This window comes from Lycorma delicatula, chromosome 13 (genome assembly GCF_047948215.1).
Source record: "Lycorma delicatula isolate Av1 chromosome 13, ASM4794821v1, whole genome shotgun sequence".
In the NCBI taxonomy this organism is placed as follows: Eukaryota; Metazoa; Arthropoda; class Insecta; order Hemiptera; family Fulgoridae; genus Lycorma; species Lycorma delicatula.
In genome coordinates this window covers 47,699,688-47,719,961 of record NC_134467.1, presented here as the reverse complement: position 1 = coordinate 47,719,961, position 20,274 = coordinate 47,699,688, and the positions used below count along the sequence as shown (strand labels likewise).

Below are 20,274 nucleotides of genomic sequence, written 5' to 3'. Positions count from 1 at the left end.
CTAGAAAGAAAGAAATTTTAATTATCAGCTATATTTTGCCTGTGGGGTATGAAAGTCCAACAATAATCGACCAGCATGTTATTTTTCCATTTGTCTTGATAACTCTTTTCCATAGCTGAAATCTCCTGATGAAAGTGTTCCCCTTGCTCTTCGTTTACTGCACCAAGATTTTCCAGGAAGAAATCTAGGTTCGAGTGCAGGAAGTGTACTTTTAAGGACATATTACAACCCAGTTTTTGTAAGATAAGATCTTTGACAATATCATGGTAATTCTCCAACTTTCCGTTTCCCAAAAAAAAACTCTGAGAACATTTTTGAATGGTTGCCAAGCTGCTTTCTCGAGTGAATTCAATAGTTCCTCAAACTTTCATCATTAGTGATCGTATTTGTGGACCTACAAATATTCCTTCTTTAATTTTTGCATCATTAAAGTGGAAACTTCTGTTTTTAAGTGCATGAAACCAGTTGTATCGTCCATGGCGTGGACAAAATTCTTCTTTAATCGTAGTTTGATATGTATTGGAGGTAGATACACATTTTTAGGGTTACACAATGGGTCATGTTTCACATTTTTCTGTTGCGGAATGAGCGATTCGGGTTTAGGCCATTCTTTTCTAATGCAATGGTTTTTTCTGTTGCTACTATCCTGTACACACAAAAAACAACAGTACTTTGTGTAACCAAGAATAAGGGCAATTACCTTCAAATCACCACAGATATTCCATTCATACACTGCATATTGAAGTTTTCCAATATAAATTTAAAATTTTCATGTTTCTTTCATACTAGTAGAATGAGCCACAGATACTGAAGGAAATTTATTGACATTATGCAGAAGTACAACTTTTAAACTTAATTTAGAGGAATCAATGAACAAGCACCATTCTGTTGGGTTATGTTCATTACAAAACATCTCCATAACAGAAGAAATGTCATTACAAAATACTAAGCCATTTTCTTCAGAAAAATAGTCTTTAAATTCAGAGTGACGATTATGAAAGTATTAGTTTCAAGAAGATTCCATCGTTTTAGCTAGAAAGCAAGCATTTCAAACTGTTTTTTGGATAACTTTAAATCTTGTATGAGATTGTTAAGTTTTTGTTGAGGCTCAGATGAACATCTTTGTTCAAAAGTTGTATCACCAGAATTTGTTTCTTTTTCTTCCTTACTTCCATCAACCTCTGAGCTCTCTTCATCTAATGTCACATGTTTTGAAGGTTTTGGAACGGGTAATTCTTCGCAATGTGGAACTGATCTCATTGCAGATTACAAGTTAGGGTACACCACTGTATGTTTTCATTTTGACATAATCCTTTTAACGTTTGTTATGCAGAAATAATAGAAGAGTGATCTTCCCTACAAATCATAGGGTTAGCAAATGGCATGTGGCTTGTGACATTTTTCCATGCGGTGAGAAGCCTAGAACACAATAAACAACAGGTATGTGGGGCCCAGGCCCTTGTTTGGGCCCACTTTACACCCAAAATAAAGTTCATACCACTTTTTTAGTAATGGAGTACGGTTTCACCTTTGGGACTTGAGCATCACTTCACCACATACCCATAACATCTAGGCATTTTGTAACTAACGACTGATTAAAGAAATAAAGTTGTAAATATTTAATACACAATAATTCAGACACTTAAAGTTTGTTCAAATGACGTGTTTACTGGTTCACAACTATCTCACAACCGGCATCGTTCTGATGAATATGTACTACACTAAATCACATTTGTCTATGTCTATATACATCTCAGCCTGAACAAAATTTTACCGTTTGAGTTAACACATTTGGTTCCATATACTGCTCTAGGAGCTTTTACTTGACAATGGACAAATGGACAAAAAAATATTTTAAAATATTTAAAAAGTTAAAATAACAAAAAAACTGTGGGTCATGGAGAAATTCCGAATACATATTTGAAAACAGGATAAAAAAACTGCATTAAGTATACCTATTGGTACTTGGGAGACAAAAATCATGTTGACCAATGTTTTATTACATGAGGGTCATTTAATAATTAAAGAGAAAAGTAATAATAGCAGAAAATTATTTAACAGAACTTGATTTTCTAAATATCAGTCTAAGTGATTCATACATAAGAGTGTCAGATAATAATCTGACAGCACATTTTTGTTTATTAGAAACTACTGTAACTTTTTGAGGGAGTTCCCAAGAGATGACATCATTCTTTAGATGGGACTATATGAAGACATAATAAGGATTTAATAATGAAGACAAGCTTAGGATTTTATGGAGGTGCTTCAGAACAAAAGAGTACGTGTAATTTTGTTAAAAACTAAACCAATTTAATCATCTCATAAGAACTTCCAATCTAATTAAAATACAAAAATTTTGCTTTATGGTCAACAAAAATATTATCATTAATAGGAAATATATCCATCCAATCAATCAGCAATGTTACATCTACTTGAGAAATACAAAGTAATGGTTTCATCCACAGTTAAAGTTGTAGGTGGTCAAAATCTATCCAGTAACCAGTGAATAATTTTTTGAAATTACATTTCAATAACTAATTACAGAAAAAAAAAAGTTAATATTTTCATTTTTTTTACACCTGTTATTAACCAAAATTTTCACACCTATTATTAACTTACATAACTTACTTCAAAAAATTTTACAACTATTTAAAATTCATTAAAATATCTTCTTTTACTTACTAATTCAGTTTTTATCACCATTTAGAACTCACATATAAAGCTTTGCATTGAAATTTTATAAAATTTAATAAACATTAACTTTATGAACTACTGGCAATTTTTAAAAGTATTTAGCAATGTCCTAATAAAGAAAATATGTTTGCAAAAGTACCGTTAAATAAAACAAAAATGAACTTTAGTAAGTAATTTATATTCTGTTGCAAGAATCAAATTTGCTTATTACTTATTTACCTTATAGTACTATATAAACTTGTGATAGTTTATATTTTTTAATATACTGAACACATCAACTTACATTACCAGGTGATTCAAAAAGTACTTCACAACTTTAAAAGCATAAAATATTTATTTAGATAACTTACAGATTCGGTCTCATACTTACAGGTCTCATTTTATAGCAAAACACATCAAGTTTTGATTTACATATTTCATTAGTAACAAATTTTGGTACCGGTGCCGTTACCAATGTTGTTAAAAAGGGATACATTTACTGGTGCAGAACATGTTTGCTGTGTGTTTTGGTTTCTGAGTTTGCAGTCAGCAACTGCAGTTTGTACAAAATTTTTGAAAAAAGTATGGTAGGGAGCTTCCTAAATTTACTGTTGGCACCAAACTTTCATCAAGAAGGCTGTTCTGTTAAAGATAAAAATCACCAGAATGCCCACATGTTCCTGAAACTGCTATGAAAATACTCAGAGAAAGCTTTGTATATAGTCCACAAAAATCAACTCGACATGTGTCAAGTGAAACTGGCATCTATAAATGACTATTTGGTACATATTAAGTAAATGCTGCACTTGAAGCCGTACAAACTAATCATGGTTCAACATATTACAGACGACGACAAAGTTGCTCGGCTGTAGTTTTGTGTGAAAATGATGGATAGAATTGCAGACAATACATTTTTAGACAATATAATTTTTAGAGATGAGTTATGCATCAGTGGCTAGGTATCACCTTGCCTAGTTTTTTACTCATAACTTTTGAATATGGGGTAGTGAAAACCCTTGTGAAACTTTGCAGCACTTTCGTGGTAGCCCTAACGTAAATGTTAGGGAACCGTTTATTGCACATCCTTCAAAGTTTTTTAATTTCTCAGTTATACGATGATGACCAAGATGGATGTCATTACTATCAGCAAAATGGGCCATATCATACCGCCTAGAAATCTGAGATTTTCTTGATACTCGATTTCCAAGTTGGTAGTGAAGGTCCAATTACATGGTCATCATGTGCCCTAAATTTTTTCTTGTGGGGTTTAAATAAAGATTGGGTTACCTTTGCCTACCGATCTTGTTGGGCTAAAACTTCAAATTGATGAGGCAGCTGCAGACGTAACCCCTGACTTACTAGCTACAGTCTGGAATGAAATCGACTTCAGGTGGAATGTATGTCGCATTACAAATGGAAGCGATATTGAACTAAATTTAATGTTGGGTGACAAACCTGATGTATATTCTATGAAATGAGATCTCAACCGAATCTGTAAGTATTTAAATAAATTTTTATATGCTTTTAAAGTTGTGAAATCCTTTTGGAATCACCTGATATTTTGAAATAAATGAGGTATAAGTATATGAATTAAAATCACTGATTACTGTGCACATTTCCACTTATCAACTGGAAAACTGTCGATTCACATACTAATCAGACTTTGTTTTTTCATATACTATGAAATTATCTTACGAAAAGAAAAAGAAGATAAATGAAATAAGATTTTAATCCATTAGTTGCAGTTATGAATAAGTAAAAATTTATCCATATTAATAAAAATGTCTCACCTGTATGTCGTACATTCTAACTTTGAGTTCATAGGTGCCGTTAATCTGGTCTCACAGAGCCCTGTTTCACAAAAAAATAAAATTATTATTAAAAAGAAATTTAATTTTAAGTATATAGTAAGTAATTGATTGTGATTTAGGATGATGTAAAACTGAAAACATGATTAAATAATAATGAAACATTACAATGGTCATCTTTATTTTTTTTTTGTCCAGTCATTTGACTGGTTTGTTGCAGCTCTCCAAGATTCCGTACCTAGTGCTAGTCGTTTCATTTTGGTATACCCCCTACATCCTACATCTCTAACAATTTGTTTTACATATTCCAAACGTGGCCTGCCTGCACAATTTTTTCCTTCTACCTGTCCCTCCAATATTAAAGCGACTATTCCAGGATGCCTTAATATGTTGGCCTATAAGTCTGTCTCTTCTTTTACCTATATTTTTCCAAATGCTTCTTTCTTCATCTATTTGCCGCAACACCTCTTCAATTATCACTTTATCCACCCATTTGATTTTTAACACTCTCCTATAGCACCGCATTTCAAAAGCTTCTAATCTGTTCTTCTTAGGTACTTCGATCGTCCATGTTTCACTTCCATATAAAGTGACACTCCAAACATATACTTTCAAAAAACTTTTCCTGACATTTATATTAATTTTTGATGTAAGCAAATTATAATTTTGACTCAAGGCTCGTTTTGCCTGTGCTATTTGGCATTTTATATCGCTCCTGCGTCGTCCACCTTTAGTAATTCTACTTCCCAAATAACAAAATTCTTCTAATTCCATAATTTTTTCTCCTCCTATTTTCAAATTCAGTGGTCCATCTTTGTTATTTCTACTACATTTCATTATTAATATTATTATTACTTTAAATTTTAAAATTTTATAATTATTACATTTCTTTATTTTTTATTTATTATTTATTTATTAGATATTTATATAATTTATATTTTACTTTTCAGTGCATTTTTATATTTGTTAATATATTATATTTTTTAAATTTGATTTAATTTCTTATTTTTTTACTTTTTAGAGGGGTTTTCTAATTTGTTTCCTTTTTTTTATTAATGTTAATATTAATATTAGTTAAATAAAAGCTTTTTTAAAAAATAATTTTTTTATATGTATTAATCAAATATATTTTTTTTTTGTAATTTTTTGTATTTTTTTTAAGAGTAAAAAAAAGTAAAAATATTTATTTTTTCACATCAAAGTTACATACGAGTACCAAATTTCATTGATTTTCATACGATAGATCAAAATATATAGTGGTTGCAAAATTTTATTATTCCTAAAAGGAGTTAAAAAAAAACTTTTAAAAATAAAATAAAAACAATAATTACACGCAAAAATAATGTTTTGGAAAACAATAATATAACGAGATGTCAGTACATGACGTCACAAGCTCATATATTTGCTGGGGTAACTATACATTACTGCCAGTCTTATTTTTTAACAATGTTGTCTTGGCTTTCAAAACTTTAATATTCAAGGTTAACGTTACTGTAATATATATTTTTTTAATATTATGAATAACGAGATGTATAAAATAAAACGCAGAATCATATCTTTTATAATACTTCCTGAAAAATAATATGATGATAAAGAGAGAGAAATAGTCTTATTTTGTAATAAATTATAGAAAGACAACTTTTTTTTTCTAATTATAAAAATGAAAAAAAATTATCTACAAAATAAACAAGAAATATATAAATAAAAATAATTATGATAATGCATAACAGAAATAGATTTAACTATTTTTATCAAATTTAGGACAATATGCCCTACATATGCGGCGTACTAATATTATTATAAAATACTGTAATACATAATTAGGACAGGTCACATCGTAGAACAGACTATAACAATCTATTTTAATGTAACATAATATTTTTAGATGGTATTGCACCGGATACTCAACATATTGTATCAAAATTAGATAACAGTGACAGAATAAAATGAAATAGAATTATTAAAAAGACTAATGTAATCAGGATAGGAAACAATAAATCAATGAATGAACAAGTAAGACGGTATAAATATTTAAGTAAAATGTTAACAGAAGGTAAAAGTGAATATGAAATAAAAACAACAATGCAGATGAAAAGGGCAGTGTTTAAAAAAAAAAATAATTATTATATAGCCAAGATACTGTTAAAAAAAATTATGAATTTCTAGTTTGGAGTGTACTTCTGTATGATAAAAAATTATGGGGCAAATCATGAAAGGAGTGGTAAAAAATTGCTTGAAAGGTGTGATAGAAAGAGACCAACAAATATTAAAAATTGGCAACCTTAACGGGGAAGGTATAAAGATCTTAAAAATTAATGGGAATAGTGAAAGATGAAGATACATGGCCTTACGTACTAGTCTCAAGAGGAGACAATCAAATGATAATATATACATCTGAATCACAAAGTGAACTTTTTCCAGGACTTTCATAACCTTTTCTACTCGTGAAAATAATGGAAAAAGTTATCCCGAAATGCTTTGTTAGCAAGTTACGGCTAGTAAAAGATTTCGCTTGGATTTCAGCCATGCTGGTGAAATGAGATCATACTGAAATTTTTAGGACATATTTTAAGGGGCAGAATTAGTGATTTCTTAATAGGTTCCAGAAACATATCTGCAGCATTTTTTGAGAAATCTGACGTAAAACCCAATAAATTGGGGTAAAAACCCTGTTTTTTATGTTTAACGTACAATATATTTGTTAAATGGTTTTTTTGTCTTCAGTCATTTGACTGGTTTAATTCAGCTCTCCAAGATTCCTTATCTAGTGCTAGTCGTTTCATTTCGGTATACCCCCTACATCCTACATCCCTAACAATTTGTTTTACATATTCCAGACGTTGCCTGCCTACACAATTTTTTCCTTCTAGCTGACCCTCAAATATTAAAGCGACTATTCCAGGATGCCTTAATATGTGGCCTATAAGTCTGTCTCTTCTTTTAACTATTTTTCCAAATGCTTCTTTCTTCATTGATTTGCCGCACACCTCTTCATTTGTCACTTTATCCACCCGTCTGATTTTTAACATTCTGCTATAGCACCGCATTTCAAAAGCTTCTAATCTTTTCTTCTCCGGTATACCGATCGTCAAAGTTTCACTTCCATATAAAGTGACGCTCCACACGTATACTTTCAAAAATCTTTTCCTGACGTTTAAATTAATTTTTGATGTAAACGAATTATATTTCTGACTGAAGGCTCATTTTGCCTGTGCTATTCAGGATTTTTACTTCCCAGATAACAAAATTCCTCTACCACCGTAATCTTTTCTTTTCCTATATTCCTATATTTTATTTTTCTATATTCCTATATTCAGAGTTCGATCTACATTATTTCTACTACATTTCATTACTTTTGTTTTGTTCTTGTTTATTCTCATGCGGTAGTTCTTGTGTAGGACTTCATCCATGCCATTCATTGTTACTTCTAAATCCTTTTTACTATCAGCTAGAATTACTATATCATCAGCAAATCATAGCATCTTTATCTTTTCACCTTGTAGTGTTACTCCGAATCTAAATTATTCTTTAACATCATTAACTGCTAGTTCTATGTAAAGATTAAAAACGGGTAAATGGGTAATAAACACATAAAACTTTTAAACAAAACTTGTAGAGAAGTTAATTCTGAAGAAAATGGTATAAGTTATGTTGAATAAAACAAAGGAAAGTCTGAAAAAATCGAATTTTATTTACGGGAATATTTTGTGCGTAATTCATAATTTAAAGTTCTGACAAAGTATTGACTTCAGAAGCGTTACACTTGGTTAGTGTCTCCTATTTTTTAATGTACTATATTTAGTGTTGTTAATAATGTACTGTTGTTGTAAATAATAATGTTGTAATAATGTAATGTAATAATGTTGTAAATAATAATGTTGTAATAATGTAATGTTGTTAATTTAATGTACTGTATTTGGTGTTGTTATAGATTAAATTAAATTAAATTATTCGATACAGTGAAAAAAATGTTTGGTAGAATAAATTTGGAACTGAAGTTAAAGAAAAGGTTAGACAAATGCTATAAATTGAGCTCTTGTTGTATGGATGATAAGGAAGAAGAGGGACTGGCTAGAGGCTTTAGAGATGTAGATATGATGAAGGCTGGAGAAATAAGATGGACGAAAAAGATGAGAAATGACAAAATAATCAACTGAATTAAAGAAAACAGAATACTTAGGCAGAAATAAGAAAGAAAATGTTTAGGACATGTGATTAGAAGTTGTGGAATCTTGATAGCTGCATTGAAATAGTCAGTAGAAGTAAAACAATGAATAATATAATCTCTTTTTTTTTGGACACTTGGAATTTGACATTTTTCTTTGTAATCCCTGAAGAAATAATAGATTACTTAAATTAAAGAAAACTGTAAGCGGATGAAAACTGGTTGAACGTGAACTCATCATATGCTTTAAGCCAATCTTGGATAAAATATTCATTAAATTTTCACATTAAAAAAAAAATTGGCAAAAGTTGTAGAGGGAGTGTTTTGAGGCAGATAGTACTTACATCGCACATAGTTAAGATTGTATAGCATACAAACCAAAAAAAAATGCCTTTGAAATGCGGTGCCAAAGGAGAATATTAAAAATCAGACAGATGGATAAAGTGACAAATGAAGAGTTGTTGCGGCAAATAGATGAAGAAAGAAGCATTTGGAAAAAAATATAGTTAAAAGAAGAGACAGACTTATATGCCACATATTAAGGTATCCTGGAATAGTCGCTTTAATATTGGAGGGACAGGTAAAAGGAGAAAATTGTGCAGTCAGACATGTTTGGAATATGTAAAACAAATTGTTAGGGATGTAGGATGTAAGGGGTATACTGAAATGAAACGACTAGCACTAAATAGGAAATGTTGGAGAGCTGCATCAAAGCAGTCAGATGACTGAAGACAAAAAAAATTAATAAAGAAAATATTCTACCTCTCTGCAAATAAAAAAAAATAGAACTAAAATGATTTACAGAAACCTAAAAAAATTAAAGAAGATTAAAATAATTCCAGAAGATAATAAAAAAAATAAAAAAATTAGAAAAATAATCAAAATATGAAAGGATTCCGAATAAATCCCTACCAAAAAAGGAAGAGGAGCAAAATGGACACAAGAAAAGAAGAAAAAAAAAATACTTTGAATGAATAAATAAAATAATATGGAAAAAATTAAGAAAAAAAATTAAATGAAAGTTGTCCTCTGGCTAGTCAAAATAAAATAAGATAAAAAAGCAATTAAACTTACCAGAAGAAAATGGAAATCCTTTTTTACCCTTGACATCAGTTCTAGAATGGTGCCTACCAAGGTGAAATCTACCACTGCAAAAAACAACCAACAAACATTACATTAATTGAAGGATAAACTTAAAAAAAAATATATGTGATATAAAGTGCATTCTGGATAATCAGACCATTTCAGGACCAGGAGAATATGTCTGTAGTAAGTGATATTAATAAAAAATGAGGAGATATGTTCAAATACAGTATCACACCTACATACTAATTACACTAATAAGCAAAAAATGTTTTTTGTGTATCTGGAATTGTACATGGTGATTTTAACTAATTTTGGGGTGCTGAATTCAAAAATATAAATAGAATTTGTGTAATACATTCACGTTTTATTAGATACATACGATTTAGACATAAGATTTATTTACCAGTGAATGCATAATCACTGTGAAAACAATATTTAAAAAAAATTATTATTATTATTATTTACGAATTCTTCCACTAAATGGAAGACGTTAAGCAAATAACTCAACTTTCCTTTCGGTTCTTCTTGTCGCTCCAATAAGTTTTCATTCTTTCCAAAAAAGCTTGTTTATGCTCTTCTGATCACTTTGGTCTACACTGTTTTTGTTTTGGATGCTCTGATGTAACTTCCCATTTGTTTACTTTGTATCTGAAGGTGTCTCTTTTTAAAATGTCTATTGGACTTATGTTGGCGTTTTTTAGGTCCTTTCGAAGTTTGTCCATCCAAGGTGTTGAGTTCTTGAGCGAGGTTACATATTCTATTACCCTTTTTGTCGATCGATTTTTTGGTAGGTACTGAGATGACCAAAGAATTTCATTCGTCTTTTCTTAATGTCAATTTTGATGTTTGAATATTTTTCTGTTGTTTTGGCCGATTGTAGTCTGCAACCATCTTGGGTATATTTTGCTCCTAATGATCCTTTTTTCCGAATGATCATCCTTTCTACTTTTTTAATTTCTTCAAGTTCATGTTTTCTGTTAAGTGTCAAAGTTTCACTGGCGTAAAGGGCTGCTGGTTTTATAACTGTGTTGTAATGCCGGAGTTTGATCTGTTTTGACATACATTTTTTGTTGTAGATGTTGTGAACTAACCCTAGTCCTTTTTTTACTTTTTGGAGACGATTTTGTCGTGAGATTTTTCAAAGCCTGTTGGTTCGATGAATTCCCAGAGATATTTAAAGTACGGGACCCTATCGATTTTACCGTACTTTGTTTTCAGACTTCTGATATCTGTCTTTGCACATAAGAATTTAGTTTTCTCGAATGAGATCTGCAGTCCCACTTTTTCCGCATTTTCTTTAAGTATCTCGAGCTGTTTGACAGCAATCTCCTCATCATCAGTTAATATTGCCAGATCATCCGCAAATGCGAGGTATGGGTATGTAGAGGTTGTTTTTGGGAAAGCCCAGTCGGATTGGTTTCCAAAAATCACATTCCTTAAGTTCCTTTTCCGATTCTTCTATAACCTTGTCAAGGACAACATTAAACAACATCGGAGAAAGTCCATCACCCTGTCTCACACCTGTACGAATGTCGAAAGGTTCTTAGATTTCTTCCATAAATTTAACTTTAGAGTTTGTGTCGGTTAGTGTTTGTTTTATGATTTCTCGGGTTTTAGGATCTAGTCCCATTTCTTCCAAAATTTCGAATAGTGAGGACCTATCTATCGAATCATAGGCTTTTTTGAAGTCTACAAATGTGCATACTAAGGGTTTCTGTCTTAGGGCTCGTATTTTGAGAATAATTTTCAGTTTAAGAATTTGTTCTGGGCATGACCTTAATGGTCTGAAACCTGCTTGATAGTCTGATAATTTAGGTTGTAATTGCTTTTGTGTTCTATCCAAGAGATACGCTGATAGAATTGTGTATGTAACCAGTACAACAAAAAATCCCTCTATAGCTATTTACATCTGATTTGTTGCCTTTTTTATGCAGTGGGTGGATTTGAGCAATCTTGCAATCATTCGGAATTTTTTCAGTTTGCCATATGTTTAGGATTATTTCTGTAATTTGTTTGAATGAATTTGGGCCTACATTTTTTCAGAAATTCAACTACAATTCCATCCTCTCCTGATGCTTCCTGATGTGTGAATAAATTTCTTCTTGTGAAGGTGGTAACGAGTTTTCTGGTGCAATTTCTGACTGTGTTTTCAGAAATTTTTCTTTGAGTTCTGGACAATTTAGAAGTTGTGAAAAATATGTGGCTAGCTGAAGTCTAAATAAAGTCACATTTAACGAATAACAAAATAAAAATGTTAATATTCAGCTATGATTTGGTTATTTTGAAATAAATAAAAAATAGGTTAAAGAAATGAAAACGAGAAGATGTTTTATCTAGAAAAAAATCTACTAGAACCAATGAAATTCAAGAATAAGAGTATTTTCTTAAAAATATTACGTGCAGTGCATAATTTTATAACAGCAAAAAGACATATAACATATAAGTCATAACATATGACAGCAGAAAGGAAAAGAATACAAGGTTTTGAAATGTGACATTACAGGAAGATATATGAAAAATAAAATGAGTATAAAATATAAAATTAAATCTTACGAAGTGAATTTTCTAAAAAAGGCAAATTTGCTAAGCCATTTATTAAGATAACCAGTTTTAGTAAATTTGATTCTAAAATAAAATTTATACAGTTAAAAAAATCTCTATCCAAATTAAGAGAATCTTAAAAATCACAAATGTTCCTTTGTTCTTGCGAAAGTTAATTAAGCAGGTCCTTATTTAGTGAAATTCAGTTGTTAATGAGAAGTCTTCTCTAAAACCATTGGAAATAGCTTGGCCGCATAATTATCTACAAAGTATTCTTCAGAGATTTCTGCATATTAAATCGCTTATAATTTTTAACAATTTTACAGGGTTATAATACTTTTCAACAAAGTTGAATGTAAACTATTTTCACATAATTGCCAAATATGTATCTGTTAGTTTCCTCGACTCCAGTTCTTTATTTTTTAAATATATACAGTATTGCATAGCTGCAATAATTTTTTTTTTTTTTTGTTACACACAAAGATATAAAAAAATTGTATTGTATTCAGTCAGATAGATATTCCTATCGTTTTAAATACATAATCAACCATATCAGTTCATAAAAGTTAATAAAACATTTTGAGGTAGCTAAAATAATTGATTCATACTTGGGAAATCTATTAACTTTGTTATTGCAAACTTTACATGAAATATTGTTTCACAATGTAAAAGACTTAAATTTTTTTAAATTAATAATAATAATAATGATAATAATACACACCCCTTAATAGGTCTCCAGTTGTCAGATTGAACATCAACTGTTTCATCACTCTCTTTAAAAATATTTTCTAGATTGTGACTGCAACATTAAAAAAAAAAAATTAATAAATAATAAACTAATTAATAATAAACAGTAGTACAGAAATTAATCATGGACTTTTTTCTTTCTATGTTGTAGCTACATTGTTTCATCAAAGCCACACACACACAAACATCACATGTAACTGCTGGAGGGTCTAGTAAATTTTAAATCTGAACCTAATCCACAACCCTCCAACAAACTCCACAGATTAGGCACAGTATGATTTTCACTTCTTTCATAAAAAAATTATAAGGGTGTTCATTTCATGAATGATGAACCGAAGGACGTAGTTAAGGTTGTGGATCAAGGAAAGACTTGTAATATTCTTGTGGTTCATCACTGGGAAAATATGTATCTGTACCTGGTGACTATATGGAAACAAGTAAGTTTTCATAGCAAATAAAATTTACTTTACTTTACTTTTACTAATACCTAATTTTTAACTAAGTTTTACGCCTAAACACAAAAAAAAAGTTTTGGATTGTTTTATGCTTGAAAATCAACTATCTCATTAACGTTACAGAATGGTACATTGAAAAGCGATTTATAAAGCGATTTAAACAAGGATTGTAAAATAACTTTAAAAAGTTGATTACATAACAAAACAATGTTCACAAATAATTTATCATCGTGTCATATTGGTAAAAAAAAAGAAGTGAACATTTTTTTAAAGGAACAAAACGTTCAACTTTGATATTAATCCGATTGAATTTTTTTTTTTTTGAGGTGGAGGAACCCCATTTATGGGTGCCTAAGCATATGTATATCTGCACACTACCGACTAAACCTCCACCCCTGGCAACACTCCTCACTGGAACAGCTGGTAGAATTACTTCAGGGGGAGGTTAACACCCCCACACGTACGACTAGTCACCAAGAGGAAACATCAAAACCGTATCATCACAAAAGTATATCAAACACAGTTCCAACCGAGCACAAACACTCCTACAGGCACATGAGACCTCCTCAAACACACACGCAGGTATAGATACTACCAACGCACAGACACAGACATAGCAAGAACTCAAGCGGAGAGAAACACTGAGCACAAAAGGTACTCTCGAAAGAGATGCCCATCAAACATACATGCACTCGCCGCGCATACACACTCACACATGCCTAGCAAAACATGCACTCAACTCACATACAACTGAATCTAGCACGCAGAAAATTTTTAAGAAAGAATGGTAAAAATCAGCAGATTTTTTTTATCAACATGCATAATTTGTAAGATAAAAGAATGGTGCGGTTTCAGTAATTCATAGGAAGATTGTAGGGAGATTTCTAGATGTTATATTAGTATCCCTGAAAGCCTCCAACCCAAAAGTTTGTTTATCAGCAGTTGTAACCGCAACGTCAGATCTTGTATTGTTGTTGCGGTGAGTTTAGCGAGTTACTATGTTCTCGGATAAAGACAAAGCAAAGTGTGTTTTATCGATGGCCGAATTAAAATCCGTAATTTTAGTTCAACGTGCATTTCGACGTGAATTCGGAAGAGATCCGCCGCACAAAAATAACATAACGCGTCAGTTCAAACGATTCGAAGAAACCGGGTCGGTTAAGAAACAGAAATCGACCGGCAGACCAAGTGTACCAGACGAAACGGTTGAACTAATTAGACGATCGGCGATTAGAAGTCCTGGGAAGTCCATCCCCCGTCGAAGCGTCGAATTAGGTATTCCAAAATCAACAGCTCACAAAGTTTTACGTAAAAAACTGAAATTACACGCTTATAAAATCCAGATACTGCAGGAATTGAAACCCGCCGATGACGGTGTAAAACGTTACAATTTCGCTGTTGAAATGTCGGACAGAATAAGTGAAAACGAATCGTTTTTAGACGATATAATTTTTACAGGCGAAGCTACATTCCACGTGAATGGATGCGTTAACAGACACGATTCACGAATACAGGGCTCTGAAAACCCACACGCAATTATCGAGAAACAACGCGATTCGCCTAAAGTTAATGTTTGGTGTGACGTGATGAAAAATCGTATAATAGGGCCTTTCTTCTTTGCTGAAAAAACAATTAATGGAGTCGTGTATCTTGACGTGTTAACCGATTATCGCTTTCCTCAGCCGGATGAACTCGAAAACAATCATCGACTTCATTTCCAACAAGACGGTGCTCCCCCGCACTTCAATGCGTCGGTCACGGACGCTTTGAACGAAAAATTTGGAGATCGATGGATAGGCCGGCAAGGATCCGTACTTTGGCCTCAAAGGAGTCCAGACCTGACACCTTGCGATTTTTTCTTGTGGACATCAAAAGCGTTGTTTATACGCAAAAAATTCGAGACCTAAACCGCTTAAAAAACAGGATTAATGAAGCGATGTCAACCGTTAACGAAGAAATATTAACTAATGTTTGGAGAGAATTGGAGTATCGTTTGGACATTTGTCGAGCGACTAAGGGCGCATATATTGAAATTTATTAATTATGTAAAAAAATGTTTGAGACGACAAATTCGAAAAATAAAAAAACATAAACTGTAAGTAATTCTGTTTTAATTTAAACCGTGTTCAAAACCGCACGCACCATTCTTTTATGATAACCCTGTACTTATACAATGGCACCTCCAGTATTTGAAAACAGAAATAACTCACTATAAATAAATTAATCTTGGTACAAATTACAATATATATTGATCACATTGTTGTAACATAAAATTATAAAATAAAGTAGTATATATATATATAATTAAAATAAATATTAATTATTAAAACATAAATAATAATTTGCCTATCTCTGCGGTGGAGTAATAGCATCTTGGCCTTTCATCCAGAGTTCCCGGGTTTGAATCCTAGTTAGGCACAGCATTTTCCATACGCTAAAAAAATCCCACTAACATCAACCCATGCACAAGATTCAAGCTTAAGTGGCGAGATCATAAGAAAAAAATATATAGAAGAAGCAGTAATATTAAGGTAAAAACATGAAAATATTAAATATAGAAAGTTACCAGACCGACAATTAGAAAAGGTAATTGATCTAAATGGACTGGAGATAACCAGATTGTCAATCACGTTTTGGCTGTGTTTCCATAAGTTTATGAATTAATGATATGCATTCAAATCTAATTAATTTCATTCATTCATTGAAACAATCCGAACTGTTTAATACACAATTATTTCAAGAACAGTATGTTACACAAGGTAAACAACAGATTCTTTTTTCTTTTTGTTACTGTCAAAAACAAACACTACCATGGTTATTGGATATTATAAGGGAAAACAAATTAATAATTCAGATGAATAGAAAATATATAATTGTGTAAAACATAACAATTACAGCTATAAAGGTGTGAATTATAAAAGTTGAATCTACCTTTATACCGGTGAAGATAAGTAAAAAAAAATAATATAAAAAATGGACAGTATGCTTATATAATTTACGTCAAGCTGTTTCTCTGACTTTTTTCTGTTTATAACTTTCGGAACCGCCGTAAGTTATTACTTCAGAGAATTTGATTTGATCGGTACTTCTCCCGCCACCCCCCCCTCCATTCGGTCTCACTAAAACATAAGATTGAATGGCTGTACCATTAACGGCAACTGAGCCTCGAACAGTGTAGCGACCGGTATCCTAAATACTCCTAAAGCTTACGTAACAGCGTGGTGCCTACCATCGGCTTACGTGTCCCTACCGCTCACTTGTCATATATTTACTAAAATGAGTAAGCGCACCACGTCAACTACTAAAAATATATATGATATCCATAATAAAATTTATTTCATGTAGTCAGTATTCGCTGCCACGCGTAGGTCGCTGAATGCCAGCAAGTACCTGTACACCATTTTATACCGCTTGGAACCATAATAATTGGCTGGTAGTCAGCCGTACTCAGGATTACCTTCCCACGGCGATGCGTCAAGTCTTTCCCTTAAGCAAACTACGGATGCCGATCGAACAAAGCAACCGCATCTAGGAACTCCCACACGGTCCGACAATGCGGCTCTCGCCAGAGTGACTTGTGAGTGGCCAATTTTTCTCTTGACCTCTAAATTCCAGGATGCCCCGGTCTCTAGTCCTCCACCCTCCAAAGAGCTACTTCAGAGGATGATATGTATGAATGTAAATGAAGTGTAGTCTTGTAAAGTCTCAGGTCGATCGTTCCTGAGATGTGCGGTTAATTGAAACCCGACCGCCAAAGAACACCGGTATCCACGATCTAGTATTCAAATCCGTATAAAAGGAACTGCCTTTACTAGGATTTGAACCTTAGAACTCTCGACTTCAAAGTCAAATTTGATTTGCGATAATTGGTTCATCACTAGATCAACCCGGTGGTTTCTGCGACTTAACTAATCTTTTTGCAAATAGGACACCGTAAACATTTTGTAATAAATTAAACAAATAAAGCTCAAGAGGAAAAATTTATTAATAAATTAAAAATTAAAATAAATACACAAATAAATCGTTAACTATAAATAAATTATGAAATACAGAAGCGTCTTTATTCCTTTTTTTTAAAAAGAACATATTAATTGTATTATTAAAAATAACACAGAAAAATCTAATTTCGCTAAACACATTTTAGAAACTGGTCATAATTTTTACGCCGATGAATATATTAAAATATTAGAATATAATAATAATTATTATAAAACCAGTATCTAAGAAAAATTTCATATATATTTAAATAATAAATCGATGAATGAACAGGTCCGATTCGATAATGATATCCTTCACAAACAAATTATTTTTATTAATAGGTTAGTAACATTTAATTTAATATTACATTTATTTCATAATAGTCATGACGTTATTGTCTTATTAACGTACGAATTAATTTTATTTTAGACAACCAATTATTATGAACGTAACAGTTTAATATAAAAATTATTATCGATTTGAATTTAAATTAACATCTTTTAGCAAATCCCTGAAGATGGAGAAACAGCTCCGAAGATGCTACGATTTACACTTTTTAAATTGTTGGTAAGTGGAAATTTAATTTATAAAATCGTATTAATATCGACGAAGCCAAACGCTTAGTAAATTAAATTAATATAACAAAAAGGCTTAAAGAATGGGATCTAATACGAAAGAGTTAAGTATCTAACATTAAGATGTAGAGAAACAGAGTGGAAATTATGTGTTGTCAGCAGAAGTAGGTCATGAGAAGAGCAGCATGGGAACCACATGTAAAGTCTATTATAGCGGTTGTTTGGTAACTGAAATTTATTCTATTGTATACTTGTAAAATATCCTGTTTAAGATAGATTACAGCCACCGTTTTGAAATTGTAAATTTTATAAAAATTTGTTACACATAATAGAAAAGAATCTTACCCACTTTGCCTGTTTAATAAAAATTAAACAATATGAAAGCATAATGTAATCTTTTTATTTTTTATAATAAAAATAACATAAAAAAACAACTGTTTGAATTATTTTAATGTTTAGAATATATAAGAGTTTTAAAAAAAAATAATTAAATACAAAGTTCAGCAGAAAGATTTGACGGTTTTAAAAACAAAATAGATTAACACATAATAAAAAGAATATATCTTGCAACTAAAGATACTGTACTGTTATTTAAAAACAGTATTAGAAAATTAATTATGAAACATCGAACATACTACAGGGTGATTTTTTAGTCCTGTTACCCAATTGTATAATGTCTGGTAATATTTTTCTAAGAAAGGGAAATTTTGTTTTGTGAAACGAAGTCGGTAGCGCTACTCAACCGGTATAGATACAGCAACGTGAGTTGGTTCTCCTTGAGCATTGTAAACTTTTGTGCCGTTTCCGGTCGTGTTACGAACATAATTTCTTTCACAGTAGAACAACGGGTTTTCGTTCTTGAACGATATTTTGCTACGAAATCGTACGCGAGTGTAAAATAATCATTTCAAATAAAATTTGTCGGTGTTCCTACGCCAGGAAAAATGGCAATTTCTAGGCTAGCAAACCGATTTCGAAAGACAGGTAGTGTTTGCGACAGAAAGCGTAGCGGTCGACCGACTCGCTTGACAGATGAAGTTTTAGACAATGTGAAAACAAGATTCCTCAATTCTCCACGGAAAAGTTTACGAAAACTTTCCGCGCAAGTCGGTTTGTCGTATTCGAGTGTTCAGAAAGCCGCTAAAAAATTGAAATCGTATCCGTATCGTGTAGTCCAAGAGATTCAGCATCCAAACAAACGATTGCAATGTTGCCGTCGGTTTAGGTCTCTCGTAAACGATAACGGAATCGAATTTTTAAACGCAGTGTTCTTTAGCGATGAAGCTTGGATCCATCTCGACGGTTATGTGAACAGTCAAAACCGTCGAATTTGGGCTGTTGAAAATCCTAACGCTTTACAAGACAAATCTTTGCATCTTGAAAAAATTGGTGTGCGGTGTGCGATACCTCGTCATCGTATAGTCGGACCCGTATTTTTCGAGCATACAGAAAGGTGAAGTATACAGGAATTTTGTGCGCCGATTTGTGTTCCTCCTGGAACCTCAAGAACGGTATTGCCGGTTTCAGAAAGACGGCGCTACGTGTCACACGTCTCGAGAAATCGTGGATTTTGTGCAAGAGTTCTTTGACGAGCGAATAATAAGCAAGGGCTTATGGCCTCCAAGGTCCCCAGACCTCGCATCCCCTGACTGCTTTTTGTGGGGCTATATTAAGTCCGAGGCCTTCAAAAACAATCCTCACACTATCCATGAACTTAAAGTCGATATTGCTGACTTAATCACGAATATTTCCAACGATACTCTTAAAAAGGTTTCTGTTAATATACTGAAAAGAGTCCGTGCGTGTACAACCGAAAGGGGTGAGGCATTTTGAGCATATTCTTTAACAATTATGTAAGCAATAGCTTTTTATTAAATCTCTTTTGTAAGTAACAAATACAGTTTTTTATTCCACCTAATTTTCCCTTTTTTAAATTACATTTAAAATTGAGTAACAGGACTAAAAAATCACTCTGTATTTAGTTGGCTTCGGGTAGGTAATATTACCCACTGTAGCATTTATTGAGAGTTAATTTCAATCTTTTATCTTTATATTGTTTGGGTTAATTAAATATGTTAGATTTTGGAGTGCATGAACCAAAGCTTCCTATCACTTTTTAAATAACTGAAAATGTGTTGGAAAAAATCTTTTAGCGACTATAATGCATTTTCTGATTATAATAAAATTGTTACGTTGAGAAAGACTGTATTATAGTCTGAGAAAGATTTTTTTTATAAGCTTATTTT

The 20,274-nt window shown here is 31.8% G+C and overlaps 1 protein-coding gene across 1 annotated transcript in view; it reads right to left on the bottom strand.

Moving 5' to 3' along the window:
* Positions 1–20,274, bottom strand: part of Hml (hemolectin) — a 278,319-nt gene that overhangs the window by 229,667 nt on the left and 28,378 nt on the right. The window contains exons 3-5 of the mRNA XM_075381665.1: positions 12,995–13,072; positions 9,721–9,794; positions 4,464–4,524 (exon numbers count right to left, since the gene is read on the bottom strand). Coding sequence (XP_075237780.1) covers positions 4,464–4,524; positions 9,721–9,794; positions 12,995–13,072 — 213 coding nt within the window. The remainder of the gene's footprint in view (positions 1–4,463; positions 4,525–9,720; positions 9,795–12,994; positions 13,073–20,274) is intronic.